Source organism: Rattus norvegicus, chromosome 4, assembly GCF_021556685.1.
Source record: "Rattus norvegicus strain SHRSP/BbbUtx chromosome 4, alternate assembly SHRSP_T2T, whole genome shotgun sequence".
NCBI classification, from domain to species: Eukaryota; Metazoa; Chordata; class Mammalia; order Rodentia; family Muridae; genus Rattus; species Rattus norvegicus.
Genome location: NC_141537.1, coordinates 71854553 through 71872746, shown reverse-complemented (window position 1 = coordinate 71872746; position 18194 = coordinate 71854553). Strand labels below are relative to the sequence as shown.

At 41.8% G+C, this 18194-nt stretch overlaps 1 protein-coding gene across 1 annotated transcript; it reads right to left on the bottom strand.

Annotated features, from left to right (window-relative positions):
- Positions 1-3890: 3890 nt before the first annotated feature.
- On the bottom strand, positions 3891-8202 carry Gstk1 (glutathione S-transferase kappa 1). The gene is made up of 8 exons (NM_181371.2): positions 8097-8202; positions 7534-7615; positions 7221-7349; positions 6697-6797; positions 6515-6550; positions 4829-4945; positions 4401-4494; positions 3891-4122 (listed from the first exon to the last, which is right to left on the bottom strand). Exons 1-8 carry the CDS (start codon positions 8166-8168, stop codon positions 4073-4075), a joined length of 681 nt encoding a protein of 226 aa, NP_852036.1. The 5' UTR covers positions 8169-8202; the 3' UTR covers positions 3891-4072.
- Positions 8203-18194: the final 9992 nt, after the last annotated feature.

Here is an 18194-nt window from a genome sequence, read left to right as displayed (position 1 = left end):
CAAGAGGATTTGAAAAGACATTCTTACCTCCACCCACCCATCTCAAAATTTTTAACCCAGAATTGTTTTTGTCCAAAGGAAAGATAGGGACAAAAAAATGGAACAGAGACTGAAGGAAAGGCCACCCAGAGATTGCCCCAATTCGGGATCCATCCCATCTGCAGACACACCAAACCCCTACACTATTGCTAATGCCATGAAGCGCTTGCTGACAGGAGCCTGGCATGGCTGTTCCCTGAGAGGTTTTGCCAGCACCTGACCAATACAGATGCAGATACTCACAGCCAATGATCAGACTGAGCCTAGCGACCCCTGTGGAAGAGCTAAGGGAAGGCCTGAATGAGCTGAATGGGGATTGCAACCCCATAGGAAAAACAATATCAACTAACCAGACTACCCAGAGCTCCCAGGGACTAAACCACCAACCAAAGAGTATACATACATGAAGGGATCCATGGCTCCAGAGACATATGTAGCAGAGGATGGCCTTATTTGGCATCAGTGGGAAGGAGGCTCTTGGTCCTGTGGAGTCTTGGTCCAGCATAGGGAGATGCTGGAGCAGTGAGACAGGAGTGGGTGAGTGGGTACAGGAGCACTTTCATAGAGGCAAAGGGGAGGTGGAAAGGGGGGATGGGATGTGGGGTATGTGAAGGGGAAACTGGGAAGGGGATATTATTTGAAATGTAAATGAATACAATGATTAACAAAAAAAAAAAGACATTCTTTCTGCTGAGCATAAATGTTGTAGCCTTTGGTCAATATCTTCCCAGTCTTCCTCACCTCTGCCCTGTCCTGCTGTAACCGCTTTTCTACTACACATAAGACTGACATTCAGACTCTTCTTTATATTTCTTATTGTTTTCCTTTCTCATCCACCTACTCATCCATCCATCCATCCATCCATCCATCCATCCATCCATCCATCCATCCACCCACCCATCCATCCACCCACCCACCTACCCACCCATCTATCCACCCACCCACCCATCCATCCTCTCTCCTTTCCTTCTATCAGTTTCATACTATACAGACCACGGCAGCCTGAAAGTGACAATTCTGTTGTCCCTAGCCTCTCAGGTGTGGTGATTACCGTTGTGTACCAAAACGCCCAGCTTGACTTTTAGATTCTCCCCGTGAGACCATGTAGCGCTTTTATGTGCCTTTGTACCCAGCTCATTTGAATTGTTACATTGTCTTCCAGGCTCATTCATGCTTTGCAAGAGTAAGTTCTTTCTGTTTTAGGGCTGGGTAGCATTGCATTATATTTACATCATGTTTCATTTATGTTACTATTAGTAGACATTTATGTCGATTCCCTCTCCTGGCTGCTGTGGACAATGGTGCAGTGAATGGAGCTAAGCACATCGTTTTGACACACTGATTTCAGTACTTTTGTACATGTATCTAAGAGTGCTACTGCTAGACTACATGGTAGCTCTACTTTTAAGTTTGTGTGAGAACAGTCATTTAACTTTTTTCAAATGACTGTACTAATGGTGGCTACTCTTTCTGGCAAACCTAGGGGAAGGGTGGGAAAAGAGACAGACCACATAGAAAAATCCAAGCTCCAGTCTCTTAAGGGGAAGAAGGTTTTAAGTAGATGGCCTGTTGTTTATCTCAGCAGTATTTATGAAAATCTTAAAATTTGTTTGTACAGAGCCTGTTCACTTCTCTATTGAGCAGATGCGTACACATTATTGTCAGGAGTTTGCTAGTTAATTCCAATGGTCAACTTGATGATATCTAGAATAACTTGGAGAGACTGGCCTCTGAGCATGTCTGTGAAATTATTTTGATTAGGTTGAGATGGGAAGATTTGCCCACGTGGGTGGCACAATTCCCTAAGCTGGGATCCTGGATTGAATCAAAGGAAAAAAGTGAGCTGAGCATGAGCATTCATTTCTCTTTTCTTTCTGAATATGGGCAAAAAGTAATGAGCTGTTTTAGGCTTCAACTACCCTGACTTCTTTATCATACTGGACTGAACCTCAAATAAACCCTTTCTTTCTTTCTTTTTTTTTTTTTCTTTTTTTTTTTTTTTCGGAGCTGGGGACCGAACCCAGGGCCTTGTGCTTGCTAGGCAAGCGCTCTACCACTGAGCTAAATCCCCAACCCCTAACCCTTCCTTTCTTGAGTTGCTTTTATTCAGGATATTTTATCACTGCAACAATTTTTAAAAAATTAATTTTAACTTTATTTATTTATTTATTTATTTATTTATTTATTTAGGGTCTACTGCTCTGGGCCACTATGTGCCTTATAGTTCCTGAGAAACCAAGGCACTCCCTTAGGCAGTGGAATGTTCAGACCACCTTGAGTTTTTATGTATGCTCCCTAAGAAGTCAAGAAAGCATGAAAGGTTGATAAGAAAGTTGGTCTTAGACATTAATATTGTGTACCCTGCATAGCTTGCAAATGTCACTGCATCCTGGCAAATACAACTATATTGATCTTGATATTTGCCACTATATTTTATTTCTGATAAGGGCATAAAATCTGATTGCCTAGGTCTTGCTGTGATCCCGATAGACCAAGTATGGTTTAATTTCTCACAGGTTCTATCAGGTAACCTTGGCCCAGTAAGTAAGCATAGGCACTAACAGTGAGGGATTTTATAAACTGACATTTCTTCATTTTTTTCATCTGTCTAAGATCATATTAAATTATTCTGTTGTCATATTTAATATGTAAACTACTGCTATGCAATTTTATGTTTGTGTGAGGGCCTGTGCGTGCCGCAGTGCATGTTGTGTCTGTGGACTGGAGTGTTTCAGAAGACAGGGTATTTTCTTTTTCACTATGAAGGTTCTAGGTATTGCGCTCAGGTCATCAGACTTGGCACTTAGTACTTTTACCCACTGGGCCAAAGTTATTCCTAAAATTCTACAGTCCCTATCGCCTGGGCATCTCTGATGCATACAAAGATTCTCATTGTTTTTGCCTTGACCTTGTGTTAAACATTGGAGATCTTCATAGTTTTTATTTTATGTGAACTATACATACTAAAGACTCCTTTGTAGAAGGAAATAGTCCATCTAAGATGTACTTCAGGTGTTACACAACAATGAACCTGGGTAAAGATGATTTTAGCTCCCAGAAGATGCATAGAGCCAAGACAAGAAGAGAAGGGAAGAGAAAATGACAGGAAGTGACAGGGGCAAATGAGAAAAAAAAATGAGAAAGCCAGAGGGAACAAGCAAAGGGAGGCTGGCAAAAAGGCATAGCCTGATTGAAAGCTGTGACCCCAGTTCCAATCAGGTGTCCAAGTGTGGGTTCGGCCTCAGAACAGTCTTCTCACATAGTTAGTATGATATCAAAATGCAGACATTTCTGATTACTGAAGAGTACGGAATAAACAGAAGTGGGGATTTAGGCAAATAAATGGTGGAGAGGGGTGTGGAAGAGCTGAAGAGACGTAGGTGGGAACAGGCATTACAGCAGAGTGCACAGAGGCTCACAATATTCTCAAGATCTTGGAATGATGAAAGATTGAACAACATCTGAAGGTCACAACGAGACCAGAGACTACCTTGCTCTGGTTCTGAACTCAGATCTGAGCATGACTGAATGTTTTCCTGGTTGCCTCCACTAGTCAGTTTTAGGATCCCAGCCCTTCTTCTCTCCTTGTTCCCCTGGCTGGTCAGAGACAGTAAATGCCAAGCTGATTTGTTGCTGCCAAGTTTACTGAGTTTAGTTTCCTGTCTTTGATAAACAAGAGGAAAGGGAGACTGTTTCCTGCACCTACCCCACTGTTGCCCCAGTGTGCTCTGGGGAGCAAGGAAGGCTGTGAATCCAGAAAGAGCTCTTTTTGCCCAATCTCTGGAATGGGCAACATGTGATCACAGGATCATGGTACCCCAACACCAGCTAGGCAGACACAGACCCAGAATTGTTGTCTAGTGGCATCGGGTTTATTTATGGGAATGCAGAGCTTAAGGTTTTTCAAGAGGCACTTGGGAGGCACAGACGTAAAGGCAGCCACAGCTAAAGGTGGACTCTTGTTTCAACCCCCAGGGCCACAGAAGACAGCTTCATCAGATGGAGATGTCAAAGTTTACTTTCTAAGGCAATCTTAAAGTCTGGCATTCAGGGTTGGGGGCACAGGGCCCATCCACTTCTCTCCTAGATAGAGAAAAAATCACAGATGTTTATACATGGTTATAAGACAGGGTGGCAGTGGGAGATGGTTCTGGAAGCCTCGGGACCTGCTAGGACCTGCTTGGCTTCAAGGTCTAGAAGGCTTCCTTCTCCCCTTCCATTCAACCTTGATCTGCACCAACTAAATGTAAGGCTTCCCTGTTAGAAATACCAGAACCTTTTATTGTAGCTGTTATGGGCATGTGATACAATGGGTGTTGGGTTGGGGTCAAATGGTAAAGGGAATGAAAACTTGAACTTACCTAGCAGGTAAGCTAGCAACTCCATGCGGTCAGACCCAAATAGCATGTAGGTTTTACCATCCACGTGGGCAACAGTGGTGGGCAGCCCAAAGGCCTGGAGAAAACAGTGAATAGGAGGGAAGGTGACAGAGCTGGTGCTTACAAGACTGAGGTACACAAGACAAAGCAAATAAAATGTCTGCTAAGAGACTCGTTGGCCTCAGGTATTCTCATCTCTACCTATGTGGCACATAGATTCTTATTTTTAAAAACCACCATCCTTTCCTTCCTTGGCTAGGCTTAGGGAGGAAGGGAGTGGATGAGGTGTTTAGGAAAGCTGAGGAGGACTTAGGATGGGGAGAAGGCAGCTCACAGGAGCGTGAGCAGCTATGGCAACATGACGTCTCTATCTTTAGACAGGGACTGGGAATACACATGTAGTTGCTTACCCCATATTTGCAGGCTGCCCCAGTGGTCTCCCTGAGCTTGCTCTTCACCAGTTCGGTGGAGATCTTATTCAGAAGGTGTTGGGCTTGCGCTGTGGCCATTCCGGCCTTCTCTGCTGCCTGGGGAGACAAGGGAAGTGCATGCAGCAGAGACTGCACCATGGGGGTGGAAGAAAACACTATTCTTTTCCTTCTTTCTTCTAAAGGTTTCCTGGAAAGATCTTTGACTAGCTACAAGTAACTTGTTATCTAACCTAGTCAAGACAAATTGTCTACTTTCCCCAGTCTTTAGAAAAGTGAAAAAGGCAGAAGGCAAAAAGAGATCACAGCCACAGAAACTGCACCAGAGACCACCTAGCCTCATTTTCCATTTCACAATTAGAACACAGCACTCAACAGTCATCTACTACTTGCTTAGAGGCATGGAGTTTGTCAATAGCAGCATTAAATGCCATATCCCTAAAATCCAAGCCCAGAGTGTATTCCCCCCTGTGCCTCAGAATTGCTACCAGTCTCAGGGTAGGTTCTGAGTCCTTCAGAATTTCCTGAAGATTTTTGGAATGGAGTCATGGCTACAGCTATCTGCTTGGCTTCCAGACAAGGAGAAGGCTTCTGATCAGAATGCACATTAAAGTTTAGAATTAGTGGCATTTCAACCCAGAATCTTTTGAGGACCTAGTCAAAGTCTCAGTGTGAAGGTCATTCCCTAATTGATGACATCAGTCTTTCTTGAGGATGACACCCGGCACTCATGACTATGCCGGTGTACAGCCTAGGTTGAGAAGCTGCAACTTGACTTCCTATGAGCCACTGCTTCTAATAGTTAAATGAGAGAGTAGTTGAGCAACAGGGGAAATGGATAAGCCAGTGAAAGAAGTGGCTTGTTAAAAATATCTAGTAAATATTACGTAAACACAGACTAAACACACACCACACACACACACACACACACACACACACACACACACACACGTATGTATATGCCTTTAGAAACTAGGTATAGACACTAGAGGAAAGTCTAGCCATTCATCGCATATCCAGCTTAGGAATGATTTGATGTCTCATGTATTAAGACAATATGTGTCAAGTATCATTTGTATACAGGAAAAAAAAGATCATTTTCAGCTTCTTAACTTAATTCCAAAGAACATCAAACTTTTCAAGCCCCATCCCTGTCTGGCATGCACTCTGTGTTTCTGAGCACTTTTCATTTATTTCTCACTGAGCGTCTGTTTAATTCTCACTTGTCAGTTATCCTTTTGTCTGTGTAAAGTCTCCTGCTTTGTAACAGGCGTACAGTAGTGAAGCTTGTGTTGGGAATCCCTGGAGGCTTGAGAACAGAAGGCTCCATCCTTTCCCATCTAAGGGTCCCACTTGGTCTTCCCCTTCTCAGGCTGACTCACGTCACCAAACCCGCTTTTATTCATATGTTATCCACAGTAGACATTTTTGTGGTTGTGGCTGGGGATTGAACTCGGGGACTCAAGCAGATTAAGCATGCACTGTGCTTTACTTGACAACTGAGCTACAACCCTAGCCCACAGAACGTTCTCCAAAGCCTCCTATGTGTTCTATCTTTACAGTAACTTGTCCCCTCAGACACAGACTTCCTTCCTAAATAGTTAAGAACCTTTTTTTGTTCTCAGAGTCCCTGTGACAGTAGCAGGGTGGTCCAGTCCAGACACTCACAGACAAAATGTTCTGGGACTCCGTGATATCTTCATCCTAAGAAGAAGAGAGCATTTAGCCAGAAGGAAATATCAAAGAGACAGGTATGACTGCAGGATCCTCTTTCTGGAAATTGCCCTGGGCAAGGTCAGAATGTCTAGCTCCCTGCCCCTTCCCTCCAGGATTCAGAGTCCAGCCCTTACTCGGGACCAAATGCGCATCCACAGCTCTCTGGACACCTTCTCCAGCATCTCTGGTTGCTCCATGCTCACCGCGGTGAGGAAGCGCATGGCATTTACAGTTCCTGTGGGGCAGAGGCACGTAGGGCTAAGATTCTTATTCCCCGTTGGAGGACCAGCTCATCCTTACTTCATACATGTCCCCAAGCTCAGTCACCTGCAGTCTGTATCCAATCCCAGTTCCTCATAATGGATTTTCTCAGTCATTGTTTCTGCCCATCCCTCACTTTTGGCTAGCTGATGCTGGGTTCCCCACAAAGCTCTCCTAAGAAAGCCCTGGCTGGTCTGTTCTCCACTAGATTCCTCCAATGTTTCTGACCTTATTTATTTATTTATTCATTCATTTATTTATTTATTTTTATTTCCTCTGAAACTGGAGTTATAGATGGTTGTGACCCACCATGTAGGTCCTGGGAAACAAATCAGGTCCTCTGGAAGAGCAGCCAGTGCTCTTAACTGCTGAACCATCTCTCCAGCCTCCTCCTCACCTTTCTTAACATGTTCACCAAAGAAATCCTTGGGGACGCTCATGGGAACCTGGAAGAGCTGCTTCAGGAGAGGAATCTCTTTGAGTATGTACTGGCCTTTGTGGGGAACCATAGCTGGTGGTTGGTTTCCTGGCAGTGGAGAGTTAAGACAACTGGTGAGAGAGAACATGAGTGTCTCAGGCTTGGGGAACCCCTCCCATAGAAGGCAAAATAGGAGCTTAGTCTGAGGTCTGCATACTCAGTGAAGGACACGCCCCTCAGGCCACAGAAAGCAACCCTCCTTGCCCAGTGAAGGCGACTTCTCCATGCTTACCACTGTCTTTCATGATCCCAGCGAGTAAAGCGGGCCGCAACTTCAGCTTGATATTCCAGAGGTGTTGGTATCTGCATAGGACCTACAGGTGCAGAGATAAAGGGAGCCTGTGTGGCATTTGGAGAGGACAAATGGCTTAAGTGGCTTACAGGGCTGTCTCCTGGCTCTAAGTGCAGCGCAGGGACGGCTACTGCACACTGGAGTGCTTGGTTTAAAAAGACAAAACTCTCAGGTCTTTGAAATAGATACCAGAGTGTATGGTTTTCATCCTGTAGAGCACCCTAGAACCCCTGATCCTCTCCCCGAACTTGACCTAGCTTCACTGGCGTCGCCCCTGCTCTTTCTAGGGTCTGTGGAAAGAGAATATTAGACTTTAGGATCAGGACCTTACTTGGAGGAGTCATGGTCCGTTTAAAAGCACAAAGTGAACCTCCACCCGGGTATGGTCTGAACCCTGTTCTAACTCTGAGGACATTTCCAGGAATTTCTGTAGCCTGGTGACCAGTGCCTCACTGTGCACTCGCTTCGCAGGCCACAGCCAACCCCTCCACCCCCCGCGTCACCTCAAAGCCCAGCCAGGAGTAGGGGGACAGCACATCGTAGAACAGTTCCAGGACGCGCGGCGCCGGCCCCATACTGTAGTGGAGAGAGAAGCGAACGTGAAGCCGCGGTCTGCAGAAGTGCTATAGGGTCAGGAGCAAGCAGCCAATCGCAGTCTGCTAATTGCAGGCGGGTCCGCTAAGGGCCCTAGTGCGCAGCCTCCGGGAGGGGCCCCGCCCCACGGGGCGGGCCTAGGGGTGTAGCACGGTGAATGAAAAAGGCGAAGTGCAATAAGGAGAGCAGAGTCTCTAGATTGCTCTGGAACTTTAATCTCTCAAGCAAGATGGCAATGCACAAGATTCCAAATTTGCATTTGCATGAGGTTTAAAGACCAGCAGTGTGGATATTCCGAATTACATTTTTTTTTTTTTGTTTTTGTCGTATTACTTTTTCAGAGATTAGAACAATGTTTGGAATGAATTTGATAGTCGACATAGTGGTCTTTTCTTATCTTCATCCTAAACATTACAGCACACTTATGGGATGCCTGAAATTGTAGATGACACCATATCCACATACTATGATTTTTTTCTATACATAGATACAAATTAGGCACATTAGGAATGAATGCTAGAAGGACCATGACATATCATACTAAAAATTTGTGCTTTATTATAATAAAAGTGTTACTTGAACATAGGTATTTCGTCACTACAGCATTTGATCTGATAACGGAGTGGTCGCAGAAATAGTGGTGGGTAGTGTATACAGTGTGGTCACATTGAACAAAAGGATAACTTGCATCCTAAGAGGGAAGGCACGGGGCTTCATCTGCTACTACTATTATTTATTTATTTATTTATTTATTTATTTATTTATTTATTTTGAGATGGGGTCTAGAGTTGTAGCCTTGTCTATCCTGGAATCATATACTATTGTTATTAGCTATTATTAAAAGTTTGGGCATTATAGATGATATGAGGGGGGGACAACAAAAATATATCCCCTTTTTGTCTGTGGAGGTGGTTTAGTGGGTCAACTGTGTAACTGTGTTGACCTTAATTTTGATCTGCAGAGTACACATGATGCTGTGTTTAGTAGCAGTCATCTGTAATCCCTACTGTGAGTTAGGAGAGTCCTTGAAAGCTCCCTGGCCACCTACCTTGGCATATATACTGCTTTATACCACAGAATCTTGTTTAAACAAGGTGGAAGACAAGGACAGACCTCCTGATGTGGGGTGCCCACATTCCCATACTCAAACAGACATACTTACCACATACTCACTGATTAAAAATATATTTACTTTTATTTTCTCACATCGCTCTATGGCTGAAAGTCATACCTAGTGTTAAAAGAAAACTTTAGACAACTTAGAGTACTTTTGGGCAAAGAATGCTTCAGACAGTCCTCAGCATCAGGAGGGGTTCAGAGAGTGCCACTCTGCACTGTGGGCAGTCAATATTTACAGACAGACAGAAAGGGTGATTAAGGTTCAGAAATAGCTGGTCATGATGAAGAGTTGGCTGTACTAGGACATGATCATCTGATGGTTGACTACCTGTGATTCATTAAACTTAGTTGCTTAAAATTGGTTGAAACACAGCTACTTGTTGGGAAACTCCTAAATTGTCTCACTTAATTTCTTCAATAAATTACACTGCAGTTCTTTTAATAGAAACTTGAGGTACAGAGATAACCTTCAGCTACTGCTGGAGACACTGGTTATGTGCTTATTCAGTTGACCCTTAGACACCGCTGAGAGCTGCTGAAACAGAGTATTAAAATTATATAAGGTAGCCAAAGGACCCACAGAAGGACTAAACATAATAATAATTACTAGACACTGGAGGATATAGGGAAAGGTTGGCGTTTATAAATGAAATTTTCATCTTCTTATGTAACTAAGAGACAATGCTTATATTTGAAACCTCAATAAACAGAGCCATAAATTATTCTCAGAAAAGCTTTAAATAAGCTGCCCTTTCAATTTGGCAAAAGGTTCATTATTCAATCCATGGATTAGCATGAGAGGTTTTAGTAAAATATAGTTGGGTACATATACCACAGTTAAACTGGGAGCATCAACTACTCAATTGTTTAAGACAAATGGGTGAAGTAGCTGAGACAGTTACAGATAAACACTTGATAAACATCTGGTATGACGGGCAGCATGGATAATTGTAATATGTCTGGCAAAATCTAGTGGGTAGGAAAAATAAGTAAATGTAATCTGTGCTTATTTCATAGTCACAAGTTGATTTTAGCAATCTGAAAGAAGCCTTCAGGAAAGGCTACGGCAAGCAAGTGAGTTTTCTGGAGATAAACTATCATTCTGCATGGCTAGGATGGGTACACTTTGGAGAGGTGTGGCCACGGAGACTTAGTCCCAGGATTGGTTCTTGGCTGCTGATGTGCCTTTCCTACCACTATTAACATAAGCTAATGGTTCCTGAGCATAAGCCCACCCTGTTGGGCAATTTTCCAGCAGGTCAATATGAAGATGTACTTTCATATAATAGTGCTGTTTAGATGTATTCATGACTTTATAGAACTCCTGATTTGATTCATATAATTTTAGGAAGAAAGTTTAAGGAGATTGTTTTAGTTATTTTGCCTGAAAGATGCAATAAAGTTAAAATCAAGAATAGAATGTGCCCCCTCCTCATAGAATAGTAAGTAAAAGCTGCATCATAAGGAATACAATCAGCTTTCATAAATTGCACTAAAAAGAGAAGTAGGCTTGGGACAGATTTGTGATTAAGGAAAACATTCATTCTAGGCCAGGTCCAAGGATAAAACCACAGGTGTCCACTGTAATGAAGCAGACCATGTGAAAATGTTTTGAATTTATAATGAACCTATGGAATGAAATATTGCTTTCAACTTACTGCTGACATCCTTCTGTAATTCCCCTTTTGTGTAACATTTTATCTATGAGGTAATCTTATAAAGAACTTTTGTCTAAGAAGGTATGAAAAGACTAAGGAAAAAAATAACTTGGGGCTATTGGGGCTCTGTTCCATTCATCAAATGTGTCTGTCTGTCTGTCAGTCAGTCAGCATGTATGTATTTATGTATATAAAATATGTATATATGCACAATATGTATATAAATCTGTTGTCTACATGTATGTACATGCATATGTATGTAGATATATATGTATGTATATAAGTATGAATGTGCACTTGTGAAATTGATGAAACAGGTGGTTGGGCCCAGCTGCTGAGTGTGTGTGTGTGTGAGTGTGTGTGTGTGTGTGTGTGTTTGTGTGTGTGTGTGTGTATGTGTGTGTGTGTTTATGTGTGTGCACACACATCTTCCTCTTTATCCTTTTTCTTCTTCTCTGGCTCATTAAGAGTTAAGCTAAAGAGTGTAGAGCCCAAGAGTTTCTTTTCTTAATCCCCTGTTGCTATCAGTAGGAGTTTATTGCCAGAACTCATCAGCTTTTGGCCTTAGGAGAACAAATACAGTTAATTGCCAACAGCCAATCAGCTTCCGGCCCCAGAACAGTAAGAGTTAAATTACCAGAAATCATCAGCTTTTGGTCCAAGAATAGCAAGAGAGAATTAAATTGCTAGAGGCTATCAGCTGCTGGCCCTCAGAACACACAGAGAGAGAGTTAAAGACCAGAGATCATGAGCCTTTGGCCTTGTCTGAGGCTATGTCCTGCCTCAGAAGGTGACTCTGTCAGGACTGGATCCCAGCAACTATCCTAGTGTGAAAAGAACTGAAATTCAACATACAAAGTAAAGGGACTTTAGTGGAAAAATGTACAAGTAAAAAGAATAAAAATATTCATAGAAATGGGCATTAGCTGGCTCTCAATATACATTATAAACCTGTTTCTACATACTTACAAGCATTCCCAGTTAAAGCTATACTGCAATATCTTTTACTTATGTAGCTGGCAAAGACCAAGATGTTTGATGACTCACAAAGGAATTCGTGTAAAGCCATTTTCTTGTGCAAAAACAGGGAGTACAGTTTGGTAAGGTTTTGTCGAGGGCTGTGTAGCACCATTTCTCTGATTTACAAATGCACAAACCATTTGATTTCAATAGTTTTGAGAATTTATGAAAAAATGACCCTGTACATGAAGTATAATGTGACATAAGGTTATTTATGTGTTCATGACTTTAATCCCCACACTGGGGAGGCAGAGGCAGGTAGAACTCTGAGTTCAAGTCCAGCCTGTTCTACTGAGCGAGTTCCAAGACAGCCAGGGCTCCACAGAGAAGCTCTGCTTCTAAAAACAAAACAAAAAGCTTCTTTTTCTTTTAATATCTGTGTATACCACTGGAATGTGTGCCCTTCAAGGCCAGAAGGCACATAGCACGAGTTATAGGTGTTTGTGAACTACTTGACGTGGATGCTGGAAACTGAGCCTGGGTCCTCGAGAAGAGCAGTAAGTGCTCTTAACTACTGAGCTACCTCTCTGGTCTGCATTTTTAACTGACGAAAAGATCATAATTCTATATATTTATGAGGTATGATGCAAATATAGTCTCCCCCCCTTTTTTTACAAGAATATGTTGTTAGCAAACAGAAATAATTCCATTTCTTTTTTCTTTTCTTCTTTTTAAAAATATTTATTTATTTTACATAATAGGTGTTTTGTTTGCAGGTATAGCTGCATGCCAGAAGAGGGAATTAGATCCCTTATAGTTCTAGACAGTCGTGAGCCACCATGTGGGTGCTGGAAATTGAACACTTGACTTATGGAAGAGCAGCCAGTGTTCTTAACTGCTGAGCTGTCTTTTAAACTCCCTCCCCCTCAATTTTTTTCATTTCTGTTTTTGATATCTGTTTATTTCTCTTGGTTAACTCTCTGACTAAAATTTCTAATCCTATGCTGAAAATAAATGTGGTCGTCCTCGTACATGATTTTAGAGGAAGAGTTGTCAGCATTTCACCCTTTAGTATGACGTCATCCATGATTTTTAAAATGTTTGGCCTCCATTGTATCGTCTCTTCTTTCTATTCTTAAGCTATACACAGTTGTTATCTTGGAAGATGTTGACCAGTGCTGTTCAGGCATATGTTAATTATGCATTTCTATCTGTCAAGTCCACTGACTATATTTTGAGGTTAGGTGGGGCTACTGAGTACGTTGCCTTTGAAAGATCAGGGATGTAAACTGTATTTCCTAGGTGGCTGGAGCTGCTACTCAGAATCTATGTGATGTATGTAGTCCGAAGCTCTTGGCTGGGGTCCTAAGACTGAGTGATGCCTGTTAGATTGCTTTTTGGCCACTTATAATTGGCCAGATCAAAGATGATGCTCTATAGACATTATAGCTGTGGTTTTTCCCTCTGTCCAACTTGGGGAAGACCTCAGGTTAGACTCTAGAGTTGGACACAGTCAGTTCTTGTATAATAGGGATGTATGAAGCACGGCCTAAAGACACATAGGGAACATGAAATTCTCTCTCCTATGAGGTTATTTATTGTAGCCCTTTTCGTGATAGCAGCATATACTTTGAAATGAACATACTTTGAAAATGCTCACTACCATAGTTTCTTTTTTCTTTCTTTTTTTTTTTTCGGAGCTGGGGACCGAACCCAGGGCCTTGAGCTTGCTAGTCAAGTGCTCTACCGCTGAGCTAAATCCCCAACCCACTACGATAGTTTCAATGTAATGATTAATATCTAAAATATTTTGGAAATTTGGAAATAATTTAGAAGCTCTTGTTACAAGTTTTTTTTATTTTTATTTTTATTTTTTTATTAACTTGAGTATTTCTTATATACATTTCGAGTGTTATTCCCTTTCCCGGTATCCGGGCAAACATCCCCCTCCCCCTACCCTTCCTTATGGGTGTTCCCCTCCCAACCCTCCCCCCATTGCCGCCCTCCCCCCACCAGTCTAGTTCACTGGGGGTTCACTATTAGCAGGACCCAGGGCTTCCCCTTCCACTGGTGCTCTTACTAGGATATTCATTGCTACCTATGAGGTCAGAGTCCAGGGTCAGTCCATGTATAGTCTTTAGGTAGTGGCTTAGTCCCTGGAAGCTCTGGTTGCTTGGCATTGTTGTACTTTTGGGGTCTCGAGCCCCTTCAAGCTCTTCCAGTTCTTTCTCTGATTCCTTCAACGGGGGCCTATTCTCAGTTCAGTGGTTTGCTGCTGGCATTCGCCTCTGTATTTGCTGTATTCTGGCTGTGTCTCTCAGGAGCCATCTACATCCGGCTCCTGTCGGTCTGCACTTCTTTGCTTCATCCATCTTGTCTAATTGGGTGGCTGTATATGTATGGGCCACATGTGGGGCAGGCTCTGAATGGGTGTTCCTTCAGTCTCTGTTTTAATCTTTGCCTCTCTCTTCCCTGCCAAGGGTATTCTTGTTCCCCTTTTAAAGAAGGAGTGAAGCATTCACGTTTTGATCATCCATCTTGAGTTTCATTTGTTCTAGGCATCTAGGGTAATTCAAGCATTTGGGCTAATAGCCACTTATCAATGAGTGCATACCATGTATGTCTTTCTGTGTTTGGGTTAGCTCACTCAGGATGATGTTTTCCAGTTCCAACCATTTGCCTACGAATTTCATAAAGTCGTTGTTTTTGATAGCTGAGTAATATTCCATTGTGTAGATGAACCACATTTTCTGTATCCATTCCTCTGTTGAAGGGCATCTGGGTTCTTTCCAGCTTCTGGCTATAATAAATGAGGCTGCAATGAACATGGTGGAGCACGTGTCTTTTTTATATGTTGGGGCATCTTTTGGGTATATGCCCAAGAGAGGTATAGCTGGATCCTCAGGCAGTTCAATGTCCAATTTTCTGAGGATCCTCCAGACTGATTTCCAGAATGGTTGTACCAGTTTGCAACCCCAACAACAATGGAGGAGTGTTCCTCTTTCTCCGCATCCTCGCCAGCATCTGCTGTCCCCTGAGTTTTTGATCTTAGCCATTCTCACTGGTGTGAGGTGAAATCTCAGGGTTGTTTTGATTTGCATTTCCCTTATGACTAAAGATGTTGAACATTTCTTTAGGTGTTTCTCAGCCATTCGGCATTCCTCAGCTGTGAATTCTTTGTTTAGCTCTGAACCCCATTTTTTAATAGGGTTATTTGTTGCCCTGTGGTCTAACTTCTTGAGTTCTTTGTATATTTTGGATATAAGGCCTCTATCTGTTGTAGGATTGGTAAAGATCTTTTCCCAATCTGTTGGTTGCCGTTTTGTCCTAACCACAGTGTCCTTTGCCTTACAGAAGCTTTGCAGTTTTATGAGATCCCATTTGTCAATTCTTGATCTTAGAGCGTAAGCCATTGGTGTTTTGTTCAGGAAATTTTTTCCAGTGCCCATGTGTTCCAGATGCTTCCCTAGTTTTTCTTCTATTAGTTTGAGTGTGTCTGGTTTGATGTGGAGGTCCTTGATCCACTTGGACTTAAGCTTTGTACAGGGTGATAAGGATGGATCGATCTGCATTCTTCTACATGTTGACCTCCAGTTGAACCAGCACCATTTGCTGAAAATGCTATCTTTTTTCCATTGGATGGTTTTGGCTCCTTTGTCAAAAATCAAGTGACCATAGGTGTGTGGGTTCATTTCTGGGTCTTCAATTCTATTGCATTGGTCTATCTGTCTGTCTCTGTACCAATCCCATGCAGTTTTTATCACTATTGCTCTGTAATACTGCTTGAGTTCAGGGATAGTGATTCCCCCTGAAGTCCTTTTATTGTTGAGGATAGCTTTAGCTCTCCTGGGTTTTTTGTTATTCCAGATGAATTTGCAAATTGTTCTGTCTAACTCTTTAAAGAATTGGATTGGTATTTTGATGGGGATTGCATTGAATCTGTAGATCGCTTTTGGTAAAATGGCCATTTTTACTATATTAATCCTGCCAATCCAGGAGCATGGGAGATCTTTCCATCTTCTGAGGTCTTCTTCAATTTCCTTCTTCAGTGTCTTGAAGTTCTTATTGTACAGATCTTTTACTTGCTTGGTTAAAGTCACACCGAGGTACTTTATATTATTTGGATCTATTATGAAGGGTGTCGTTTCCCTAATTTCTTTCTCGGCTTGTTTCTCTTTTGTATAGAGGAAGGCAACTGATTTATTTGAGTTAATTTTATACCCAGCCACTTTGCTGAAGTTGTTTATCAGCTTTAGTAGTTCTCTGGTGGAACTTTTGGGATCACTTAAATATACTATCATATCATCTGCAAATAGTGATATTTTGACTTCTTCTATTCCGATCTGTATCCCCTTGACCTCCTTTTGTTGTCTGATTGCTCTGGCTAGAACTTCAAGAACTATATTGAATAAGTAGGGAGAGAGTGGGCAGCCTTGTCTAGTCCCTGATTTTAGTGGGATTGCTTCAAGTTTCTCTCCATTTAGTTTAATGTTAGCAACTGGTTTGCTGTATATGGCTTTTACTATGTTCAGGTATGGGCCTTGAATTCCTATTCTTTCCAGGACTTTTATCATGAAGGGGTGTTGAATTTTGTCAAATGCTTTCTCAGCGTCTAATGAAATGATCATGTGGTCTTGTTCTTTCAGTTTGTTTATACAATGGATCACATTGATGGTTTTCCGTATATTAAACCATCCCTGCGTGCCTGGGATGAAGCCTACTTGGTCATGGTGGATGATTGTTTTGATGTGCTCTTGGATTCGGTTTGCCAGAATTTTGTTGAGTATTTTTGCGTCGATATTCATAAGGGAAATTGGTCTGAAGTTCTCTTTCTTTGTTGTGTCTTTGTGTGGTTTAGGTATAAGAGTAATTGTGGCTTCGTAGAAGGTATTCGGTAGTGATCCATCTGTTTCAATTTTGTGGAACAGTTTGGATAATATTGGTATGAGGTCTTCTATAAAGGTTTGATAGAATTCTGCACTAAACCCGTCTGGACCTGGGCTCTTTTTGGTTGGGAGACCTTTAATGACTGCTTCTATTTCCTTAGGAGTTATGGGGTTGTTTAACTGGTTTATCTGTTCCTGATTTAACTTCGGTACCTGGTATCTGTCTAGGAAATTGTCCATTTCCTGAAGATTTTCAAGTTTTGTTGAATATAGGTTTTTGTAGTAAGATCTGATGATTTTTTGAATTTCCTCTGAATCTGTTGTTATGTCTCCCTTTTCATTTCTGATTTTGTTAATTTGGACGCACTCTCTGTGTCCTCTCGTTAGTCTGGCTAAGGGTTTATCTATCTTGTTGATTTTCTCAAAGAACCAACTTTTGGTTCTGTTGATTCTTTCTATGGTCCTTTTTGTTTCTACTTGGTTGATTTCAGCTCTGAGTTTGATTATTTCCTGCCTTCTACTCCTCCTGGGTGTATTTGCTTCTTTTCGTTCTAGAGCTTTTAGGTGTGCTGTCAAGCTGCTGACATATGCTCTTTCCTGTTTCTTTCTGCAGGCACTCAGCGCTATGAGTTTTCCTCTTAGCACAGCTTTCATTGTGTCCCATAAGTTTGGGTATGTTGTACCTTCATTTTCATTAAATTCTAAAAAGTTTTTAATTTCTTTCTTTATTTCTTCCTTGACCAGGTTATCATTGAGTAGAGCATTGTTCAATTTCCACGTATATGTGGGCATTCTTCCCTTATTGTTATTGAAGACCAGTTTTAGGCCGTGGTGGTCCGATAGCACACATGGGATTATTTCTATCTTTCTGTACCTGTTGAGGCCCATTTTTTGACCTATTATATGGTCAATTTTGGAGAAAGTACCACGAGGAGCTGAGAAGAAGGTATATCCTTTTGCTTTAGGATAGAATGTTCTATAAATATCCGTTAAGTCCATTTGGCTCATGACTTCTCTTAGTCTGTCTACATCTCTGTTTAATTTCTGTTTCCATGATCTGTCCATTGATGAGACTGGGGTGTTGAAATCTCCCACTATTATTGTGTGAGGTGCAATGTGTGTTTTGAGCTTTAGTAAGGTTTCTTTTACATATGTAGGTGCCCTTGTATTTGGGGAATAGATATTTAGGATTGAGAGTTCATCTTGGTGGATTTTTCCTTTGATGAATATGAAGTGTCCTTCCTTATCTTTTTTGATGACTTTTAGTTGAAAATTGATTTTATTTGATATTAGAATGGCTACTCCAGCTTGCTTCTTCTGACCATTTGCTTGGAAAATTGTTTTCCAGCCTTTCACTCTGAGGTAATGTCTGTCTTTGTCTCTG

What these genes read in the sequence shown, in the direction of transcription:
- Gstk1 (NM_181371.2), bottom strand. Translation starts at nt 8,168, where the DNA reads ATGGGGCCGGCGCCGCGCGTCCTGGAACTGTTCTACGATGTGCTGTCC. An exon ending in AGTCCCAGAACATTTTGTCT is followed by an intron (nt 4,946 to 6,514) that starts GTGAGTGTCTGG and finishes TTGTCTCCCCAG; the next exon opens with GCAGCAGAGAAGGCCGGAAT. An exon ending in GTTGCTAGCTTACCTGCTAG is followed by an intron (nt 4,123 to 4,400) that starts GTAAGTTCAAGT and finishes TTCTCTATCTAG; the next exon opens with GAGAGAAGTGGATGGGCCCT.